Genomic DNA, 10,692 nt, shown 5'->3' with positions numbered 1-10,692 from the left:
ATTCATTTGGAATACTGCGCTCAATACTAATGTTCCTTTCAAATGCATTCGATTATTTCAAAATGCAGCATTGCTTCTAATGCTTCTTTTATATTTGTTTTCCGTTTTTTTCATATTTTTATTGAGCTGTAACATTTTTAATAACGCTTATGCAACACTTTTGATAAGCCATTATTAAAAGTTTTGTCATATCTCAGTGACTAATTATAAATTAAACTTTCTGTAACTTGAATTCACCATGAAATGCTATCTGTATGTTTCATAATGACAAAAGATTACAGTATGATGATCGAATGGAGTGATAAGCAAAAACTGCTGTATCGCGCATTTACAAATAATATCATCAAGTGGAAAGGAAACATTATTTCTCTCATTGAAAGCGGAGGAAGCCTTAAATTTCTGACTCAAATATGATAATGCTGATAAGTCAAATTGAAAATTAATGGTTAAAGTTAAATGAATCTTACATGAATATAAAAGACATGTGATTGTATTATAATATAACAAACAGCATAGTGTTATGTTCTCTAACTTAAAGAATCATGATTGATTGTAATAATTCGAATTAAGCTTAGCTGTTAACCTAAAAACTAATCGAATTAAAAGTTTTTCTTCAAAAAATTTGAAGTTCCTTAGAAGATGCAAACGTTGGATTTACTATGATTAAGCTAACATCTCACTAATATCTGTATTTGCCTAATAACTTGATGCTAATTAATCAATGATGCCTTCTGTCACATTTGCAATCTTTTTAATCATGTCCACATTTCAAATTCACGGGAATGAAATTGTTAAATGCTTTATTTATCCGAGTAAAATACGGGAATTTTCATCAACAAGACAAATTAATCATTGTAAAATGGACGGAAATGAAACATTTTGAAAATTTTCATCCTTAAATTTTGACTAATCGATTAACTCATCAAATCATATGACAATTCGTTCCACAGATATTTGTATAAAATCAAACTGAGATACTTCCAATACTATTTTTTTTTACGCTTCACATAACTGTATCAAATCTAATCGAGCATTTTTTTTTTCTGGATCTAAACTTTCATAACTAGTTTTAACGCTTGCTTGCCTTAGCTAATCTTTATTCTAATTTTTAGTACGATGAAATAAACACCTTTTCATCAAATTTATTTCATGGAAAAGATATGAAAAGAAAAAATGACTGAACAAAGAAAGATGAAAAGGTTGTAAAATAGAAAATTTAATTTAACATCATTCGTATTCATTGTTTTTTTTTTCTTCCTTTATGCTTTTCAGCAATCAGTCATCCATGCAAAATAATCGTTCATCAGCAATAATTTTAAATTTGTCTACTGAAATTGTGCTTTCATCATTTAAGAATAACTTTAAATTAAATCAAATATATTCTAGCATTGTTACTAACTTGCATCAAAATATATTTCAATATATTATTACTTGAAATTAATAAAAATATTATGTTCCAAGTTTGAGCGACTAAATAATTAAATTCTAATTTTATTACGGTAAAATGAACATAAAGCTAATAGCTATAACTTATTGTTGTAGATGTCGTTCGTTTTCTTTGTCCTTGACTTTACCAAGACTTTACCAAAAGTGTTCCTCCCTGAAATTAATTTGTCGCAAATACAAATTTTCATTTGATCCTGTTCAGGCTTTAATAATAAAACATCTTTCATTTCGAAGGAAAAAATTGCTTTTTTATTTTTTCTCACTTTTTATTTTTTTTCGCCATTTTCATGTTTGTTTTTTTTAAACCGTAATATGCATTATATTTGAACAATTTTTATTATTTCTTAAAGTAAGCAAAGATTAATGAACTCTTCAAATTTTGTTGTTATTTTTTTTACTGTGAAATTTGATCATAACATTATTTCAAAATATTATATTTAAACAGTAAAATAAATTCCTAAAAAATATAACAATGATATTTAATGATGAATCTATTTGTTTTATCTAAAAAAAATGAAAAGTCAATGATCCTTTGCCAATGATCTTTTGCCAATGATCTTTCACCAATGATCTTTCATCAATGATCTTTTTAAATACTTTCCTGTATTTATAACCTTCCCTTTTTCTATATATATAAAAAAAGTTTGCTGATTATTCTGTTAAAAGTGTGTCATGACAGCTGAAATTCCGGCAACACTTCCTTTATCAGGCATGTTTACGATTTTTTGCAGCAAAATTTATTTTATCCTCACTTTTGCGCTGTGTAAATTTTCAAATCCCAATGGAGCCATTTTAATTGCCGATTTACTTGTAAATTGATGTAAGAAATCGATATACTTATCCTAAAGTATTGCATACCTTTAAGATTACTCTATCTCTAAAGAAAATATTACATTTCCCCTGCTAATTATCATTACCATGTAGTCCTCCTAATTAGGATGGAGAAAATATTGATATTAGTATTGAACTCTCCTCTGAGCTTAAATAGTGCTTATGAAATTGAAATAGGTACTAAGTTTATTATTACTTTGTGTAATCATCTTTCAACCATCTTCTTTTTAGACCGTTTTTCCTTTTCATATAATTGTTTTAAAAACTTTCCAATTGCTTAACTGATATGTATTTTCCAGAAAAAAACTTCAAAAATCGTCAACTTTCTTTTATGTCTCTATTCTAACAATTTCTAATCACTTTCCTCTTTCGTTCGGTATTTGCGAAAGTAAAAGAGGGATATTTTTTAGAAATCTAAAAAAGACACTAACTTTGACACTAATACGGCTCTTATTTATGATTCATTTTCCTTCATTGATTAATACTTGGTGATTTTGAACAATTTTAAAATTTTTTCAACAAAAATTATTTCATTCATTAGCGTCAGCATTTTCTGAAATCTAATATTTGGATGTAACATTCTTACGGATAGCATGTCATTTCATCAGTTTCAGTTATGAAATTCATTTAAAAAATGAAAAAATAAGGAAAACTATGAGGGAAACAAAGAAACGAAAGAATTGGAAGAATATATGGAGATAATAGTGTGAAATTTTGAAAAATATCAAAAAATGATGGAATTGTGCACAAAATAAAAGAAAGATTTGGAAGTTATTAAAACTTTGAAAAATTTTATATAACAAATTACTTGTGAACAACTTCAAAATTTGAACAATCAGAATGATTACAATTTTAAAAATTGAATAATTAAAGTTGTTAAAACATTTCTTATAGCTTTCTTGGCTAGTCAAAACTGTTTCACAAATATTCGAATTGATTAATTCTAATTTCATGCATAAAATAAACTGAAATTTTTATTTGAAATGTTTGTTCGTATTCATTCACAACTATTTAAAAATCTACTGAAAGATTATACCTGACAGTATACGTTTTAATGATAAACAAGAAAAGCAAATCTTTTGTAAAGAAAAAAGAAATTTGTTTCTTTTCAAAGTTCACATGTTCGATATTAATTTTCACTTTAATATTTCATTTTAAATTAAAATGCTATTATTTCATTTAAATCGAAGAAGTAATGAATGAAAGGTGGAAAATTGATGCTGTCCTTTGAATAAAAATTATCTATGAGACATTTTTCTAATTGCACTTAGTTCATTCTTTTAAAGTTCACTTCTTTGGTTTTTTTTTCTTTTCTTTTTTATTTACTTTTGAATTTTTATTTCATTTTTTTCTTTGCTTTTCCTTTTCCTGATGGAAAATTTGTCTTTTTTTTTCTCTCTCATCATATCTAATTTTGCTTTTTTTTTTTCTTTGAATCAAATGCCTATATTGAAATGTTTTGCAAATAAAATTCTGGCGATGACAAAAAAATCTTTCATTTCATGTCATTGTGAAGAGGAAAAGAAAGGAAGAAAAAAATGTATTGTGAAAATGATCCTCCATTATTTGATGAAAATGTTTCCATCGCAATGCAACGAGCACTTTATGAATTTCAATCGTAAGTATTACTTTCATTTAGCTCTAATAAGAATCTGTAAATAATCCATTTAAAAAGTATGAAAACTTAATTAAGATTAAATTAGGTGGAAATTCTTGTAGACCATTCCATTCCACTTAATATTATCAGATAGTTTTCCTATATGTTAATTTTAATTAATAAGAAAATTCATCCAAAATTCCATATTTTTCATAATGCTTGAATCTCTAGCAATAATTGCTTTCAATAATATATGGAATATAGCAAATAAAACGGATATCAAAGAAAAATAAATAAATAAATGTGGAACATTGTGATATTTACTTTTCGGAAATTCTCCATTCCAATCGATAATAATCACTAATAAGTAATTTAGGTAAATTTATGAGATAATTTTAATTTCAAACATTTCAGAACATACGATGTATTACATCCATATATTTGCCTCTTAATTTGTCCAACGGGAATTTTCGCAAATATAATTCATATTTTGGTACTAACTAGACCAAGCATGTTACGATCAGCAGTTAATTGTGTATTGGTTGTTATTGCTGTATGTGATATAATTACGATGAGCTCATATCTCCTCTATATTATCAAATTTAAATTTTTTGTGCCAACGTCAGGAATGGGAGTGAGGTAGACAATCAATAGTTTGATAATTTGATCAATATTATCACAATTTTCTTCTAGCTTTCAATTTGAAATTAATTAAATTCATATAATTTTAAGGAATTGTATGAATAAATAATTCTTGCAGTTATTTTGTTTTTAAATTTGTTGCTTATCATATACTATACACTTATGAATTTGTTAAATGTATAATAAACAAACAATGAAAATAACAAGAAATAACTATTCTTCTACAACTTATACAAACTCAATTAAAGTCGATTTAAATTATAACGATTTCCAAATTTCTCGTTTTTTGCTTGCATTTCAAAAAACTTTCAGTTTTTTTTCTTTTTTGTCTTTTTGGTTATATGCAAATTTATTAGTAATTTTTGACAAGAAGGATGAATAAAAATAACCTTAAAATACAGGATAAATTTAAAAATGTGAATTTTAAATGCTTTTGAAATTTTCCTTTTTTTCTAAATTATTTGTGAAAATTTACAAAATTCATCATGATCAAAGTGGTGTAAACCTTTTTTAGCATAATAATCATTTGTGCTACTATTACTTTTAATTTTTTTTCAGCTATATATGGGTAGTAATTCTTAAAATTCACGCCGTAACATCGATAGCACTTCACGGAATAACATTGTATTGTTGCGTAACATTGGCCATTATCCGATGGAGTGCTTTGGCACAATCTAGAAATTCATTTTTTCAGCCTATTACCACATGGTTTGCTTGATAAACATTAAATTTTTTCTATGTTTTTTTTTCTCTAAAATTATTTTTGAAAATCTTCAACTATCTCAATGATCCGTTTATTCTTGGAAATTTCAACAAAAATTCTTCCTATTATATTTGTCTGAGATATAAAAAGGTGTAGGAAACGAACAAACGGAAGTTTCATCAACTTTTCACGGAACTGTAATTGTTGAAACTAAAATTAATTAAACTGATTTCAACAAGAGAAAAAAAGGAAAAGACCAGGAAATTTAAATAATAATGACAAAGACACTGATAAGCAAACAAATTCAGAGATAATATTAGATTGAATTGTGTGGGATTTCAAATTTCCCATCCATTAATAATCTATTTAAATATTCAGTAATAAAGAGCACAAACAATGCCCACTAATTCAATTCTATTTGTATGTGTTGTTCTGAATTCTCTATAATATTTATTATCAAACTATCATTCTTCTATTCATCCTTATCATCATTACTTTTTGCTAATAATTAGTATTTATTGTGTCGTGGTAGCTCATGGGCAATTAATTATAACAAAACAACGCCCAGAACGTTCATTATTCGTATTAACAAGCATGTATTTAATGTTCCAACATGTCAATCCAGTTTCCATTTCAATCCGTAAACATCTTTAAGTGTATGCCTTTTTCTTCTGTTTTCTTCTGTGCAACCGCATCAAAAGATTCCTGTTCGCCGTGGTTAGCTGACCGGATGGAGATGGAGATGAGTTTCGGATAGGCTATATGAAGATTCCCTTTTCTTCCTTTAGGATTCTTTTAGAATTTCTTTAGGATTCCCAAAAGATTCCCTTTTAGGCTTCTCTCCGTATGAAACAAGCAATGCTCTCCTTGAAAAAGGCTAATTGGTCGTTCAGAATATTGCCGAACAAGACTGTCATCTCTGGATCAATCCAAAACGACCAATAATATTCTGAACCCTGTGTGCAGGTTTAGGTCTGCGGTTTCCACCTTATCACTTGCCGTTTTATCCCTCACTTTTCGCTACAGAACTTTACAAAAATGAGTGTATCCTTCAAGCCAGTGCAATGGATTTTTTAGGTAAGACACAGCGTGCACAGATCTTTAATCCTAAGGTTCATTTGTCAGGGACTAACAAGCTTGGGTAGTGACAGCGAAGTCCTTGGGAAGTAGGCTTAGTTAGAGTATTCTTCTCTAAAATAACATTGCAGGACTAGACCAGCTCCATCTGTCCGGATTTGGGAAGTTAGCGAGTCTCATCCTGCTCGTGTATACGATTTATCTGGATAGACCTATCTGGCATGGGGAGGCCACCATAGGCACAACAGGAGACACAGCAGAGCTCGCAACCTTATAAGGACATGCAAAGCTTTCCCGCGACAAGAGGTGGGTATTAACCAAACAACAGAATATGACCATTTAATGGCAACCTGAAAATGGAGTTTATTCATCTCCATGAGGATGATAACCTCAAAGAACATGATACTGGCTACACTCAATTGGTTAGGAAAACTCAAAATCGAAAGTCATTTTTCAAGAGTTGGCTTCATGGTTAAAAACTTCTTTGTCTCCAAACTCGAAATCTGCCGAGGTCATTCCGATCGCATTATCTCCCTATGCCTCCTGCAGCAGACAGCATATTATTGTTCTTGGCACATATGTCCCAAAGTTGCGAGCTGACCTTATAGAACCAACTTGCGCTGTCGGGTTGTATCTAAAAGGTTCCTGTTGATGGTAAGGTCACAATCCTTGATCATTTCAATGCCAAAGTAGAAAAGAATGCTGAAACCTGAAAAGGAGTACTAGACAAGCAAGGTGTCGGAAATTGCAACGACAAAGGATAGCTCTCGCCAGAGTTTTGTATAAACAGCAACTCGCCATCCCAAACATTATCTTTGAGCAGACAGACAGCCTGAAGCCAACCTTCTCAATCCAGGTACTTGTACTTTATCGATTATGTCTTAATACGCCAGAGAAAGGTCCGTGATGTCCGTTACACTCAAGTAATGTCCAATGCAGAATATCAAACACGCCTTGTGCGATGCAAACGTAACCCCCATTTTGAACCCAGAAAAAAACTTAACCTTTTTTCCTTCCGTGGAATCCTTAGATTTTCTTGCAAGATGAACAAAGATTGGTTTGATGGAAACAATGAAGGAATGGAGAATTTATTAACAAGAAAGAGAACTGCTTACAGGGCACACCTGTTGACATGTTAGAAGAAGAACCTTTCGTCTTGTAAGCAGTAACCTCCAACAGAAACTTCAAGACATCCAAAGCAAATGATGGATCAACCTAGCATCGGATGACCATAGAGGATTTTACAAGCCTCTGAAAGCTGTATATAGACCCATACACCACATCAAAACTCCTTACTTAGCGCAGATGGCCAAAGATAAGAAAGAAATGTAGAGAACAAAATAAAGAATTCTGTATAACTTTCGTAGACTTCACCACGGCTTTCGACATTGTGTTAGAAAAAAAACCTGCCGCAGATCCTGAAATGATTAGAATATTTCCCTATATTCCTCAATACATGACGATCAGAGTGGTCAAGTCAGTATGTGATTATGCACTCTCTCAGCCCTTCCCAATAAACCAATGGTGTGAAGATGAAGAAAACACCATTTACATCTGACATCATACCGATGACCTGTTCAATCTAAGGCAATTGAAGACCCATATCAAGACCCCAAACTATCACGTCCGAGAGCTACTTTTGTTATGATAGAAGCAATTCTGCAACGCTTAACATCCTGTTTTGCAGTGGTTGCTGGACTTTTGGGCTGGACGTCAGAATGAAGGCAGAAGTTCTCTACCAGCCAGTACTAGAGCAAATCTTCCATCATCCTCACATCACATAAGCAAATCAGAGCTTAAGTTAGTCCAACAATTCAACTATCTAGGACACATCGTCTTCTCGGATAGTAAAATTAACAAAGAAATGGACAACAGGTTAGCAAAGACATACCAAGTATTCGGAAAACTTCTCTAGCACTAAGCACCTGAAGAAAAGTACAAAGTGTTTATGGAAGCTCAGTACTTTCTACTCTTTTATATAGATCTAAATTATGAGTCATTTACTGCCACCATTTGCAACTCCTCGAACACTTCACTAGCATTGCCTCCGTACAATTGTAAAGATTCATTAGTCTAACTACGTGACTGATTGCCCTTAAACAGGTAACAAATAGCGATCACTAGTATTGATGCCATATACTGGGAACGTAGCTACGCTTGGCTAGACACATCTCCAGGACAGATGATACCGTCTCTTTCTAAGACTGTATTCTTTGGTAAACTTGCCACTGGCTTCCAAACAGGAGATAAAAGAACTCCCCGAAACAATATCTCACCCTTGACCCTACCATCAATGGTTCACTATGGCCTCGAATCGGGAGACATGGAGACATATCATCCATAACGTCGTTGCTTCACACAGAATCACCTTGAGGACAAACGACAACGCGGAAAAAAACCGTGCCACATCAACACCGCCTAAAAGAACTTCCTGCTACAAATAAATTTGCTTAATTTTACACTGATAATCCTTCACAAAAGCTAGTTACGACAACGACGGCGAGTATTTATAGATTTTCTTATCGTCCTTCATCTCTCATTATTGTGTAGTTTCGTCCATTTTCAATATCTGCTATGTACACTCTCAAGTATTACTAATTCCTGATTCTCTTCAGTTACACACCATTTACAATCAAATAATATCGCTACGAATGAAATTTTACGAAAAATTGTGATAAGTGGAAATTCTTCTTAAAAATGAAATTTCTTAATTGGTAAGAAATGGATGTTTAGGTGTACAACAGGTATTATTGCAGTAATTGTATCAGCCATATGTATTCCTACATTTTTGGTACATGAAATTAAAGTTGTATGGTAAGTATTATTTTGATATAAAATTTAAAATTAAATAGATTTAAAGTACAATTTAACAATTTACAAATGAAAAATTCATTTTTTTTTCCCTACAATTAGTTGAAAAAATCTTAGTAAAATCATAGGAGTAAAGAAATTTGCAGAATGGTTTGAAAGTTACATAAATGATTACTGTAGTATTTAACAACTGATTAATACATCCTAGTGAAATGCATACAAGGGTAATCGAAGGTTATGTCATAAGGACTTAAGGCTTAATAAGGTCGAATAATGTAATAAAGAGAACGTTGGATGGTATGATTTGACATTTTGAAATCTGATATTTAAAATTTTGATATTTTGGAGTGTTTTCATTTGCGAGAATGGAATGAAAAGGCTAAGTTCGGCTTTTGACAATGCCATCTTTATCAAGAGATAAGACTGATTACACTTATAACTCATTATCTTTTCTTATCTTCATTAAAATACCATACAAAATCATCTTTTGCCTTCTTCAGGGTCGATGGTGAACATTTACTTTACACAATTGATATATCTGATTGGGCAATACATAATAGCTGCAAATATTTTAAACTTAATTTATGGATTTTAGGTATTGCATTAAAGGTTTGATTTTTCTGTTTCATTGTCATTCGATTTTTTCGTTTCATTGTCACCTTTCCTTAAAATACCAAAAAATATTCTCATCTAATAACAATGTTACACTTGTAATGCAAAGAAAGTATTTGAACAAAATTATTAAGTGACCTGATTTTTACGAATACATTTGTGTCTTTCATATAGAAGAATAATCACTTAATTATGTTATTTCTCGAATTAAATTTGAAAAAGTAAAGTGGAAGAGGTCAATTACAAAGATTGATAAAGACCGATTTATAGATAAATATTTGCAGGCATTACCTTGTTTGTTATTGTGCTGTTTTACAATTTTGTTAGTATTTCGATTGAGGAATAATTTGAAGAGAAGGCAAAATTTACTTTATCGTAAATATTACTTTGCTGATGATATGGGAAGTAAAAAGAATAATAATAATAATAATAATGCTGCTGCTAAGAGAAGTAAACGAAACTATGATCGAACGACTTTTACACTTGTCGTCATGCTTTCCGTCTTTTTGGTAAATTGTATTCTTTTTTCACTTTAACTATTAGTTATTAAAACTTACAGCAAATTTTGGCTTAAATAAATGAAGCTGAAAAGATAATTTGATGGTTTTCTATTGCTTTAAAATAAAATCAATCATTTGAAATTGAAATTAAAATGATTTGATTTGCTATTTAATTAATGATTTCGTCGTATTATAGGTAACGGAATTACCACAAGGTGTATTAGCGATGCTAAACGCCTTGCATACCAATGATGTGCATACTATTTTGTACAGAAATTTAGCAAATTTGCTAGATTTATTATCCCTGATTAATTGTTACGTTAGTTTCATGACTTACTGTTTCCTAAGCTCAAAATATCGGCAAACATTTATTATTATGCTTGTTAATTCGTAAGTTAATTACTTTTTCTTCTAATATCTTTTAAAAGACTTTGAAATTTGAAATTTCAAATTTGTAAAAGACAAAAAATTGC

General features: G+C 30.5%; 3 protein-coding genes across 3 annotated transcripts in view; all 3 read left to right on the top strand.

The window, feature by feature from the left end:
- Positions 1-3,815: 3,815 nt before the first annotated feature.
- Positions 3,816-5,234, top strand: LOAG_09297 (hypothetical protein; the record flags this gene model as incomplete). Its single annotated transcript, XM_003144825.1, has 3 exons — positions 3,816-3,895; positions 4,289-4,513; positions 5,075-5,234. 3 exons carry the CDS (start codon positions 3,816-3,818, stop codon positions 5,232-5,234), a joined length of 465 nt encoding a protein of 154 aa, XP_003144873.1.
- A 1,049-nt stretch (positions 5,235-6,283) lies between these two features.
- On the top strand, positions 6,284-8,640 carry LOAG_09296 (hypothetical protein; the record flags this gene model as incomplete). Its single annotated transcript, XM_003144824.1, has 6 exons — positions 6,284-6,331; positions 6,536-6,602; positions 6,755-6,937; positions 7,664-7,776; positions 7,984-8,096; positions 8,421-8,640. 6 exons carry the CDS (start codon positions 6,284-6,286, stop codon positions 8,638-8,640), a joined length of 744 nt encoding a protein of 247 aa, XP_003144872.1.
- Positions 8,641-10,077: 1,437 nt separating this feature from the next.
- Positions 10,078-10,692, top strand: part of LOAG_09295 (hypothetical protein) — a gene marked incomplete at its 3' end in the record, with an annotated part of 1,548 nt that continues 933 nt past the window's right edge. The window contains exons 1-2 of the mRNA XM_020447903.1: positions 10,078-10,228; positions 10,416-10,538. Of these exons, the coding sequence (XP_020301911.1) occupies positions 10,118-10,228; positions 10,416-10,538 (234 nt within the window). The 5' untranslated portion in view covers positions 10,078-10,117. The remainder of the gene's footprint in view (positions 10,229-10,415; positions 10,539-10,692) is intronic.

The sequence above is a fragment of the Loa loa genome (genome assembly GCF_000183805.2).
Source record: "Loa loa unplaced genomic scaffold supercont3.22, whole genome shotgun sequence".
Lineage (NCBI taxonomy): Eukaryota > Metazoa > Nematoda > Chromadorea > Rhabditida > Onchocercidae > Loa > Loa loa.
The sequence above is the reverse complement of the archived record's forward strand: the minus strand, read 5'-3'. Positions and strand labels throughout refer to the sequence as shown.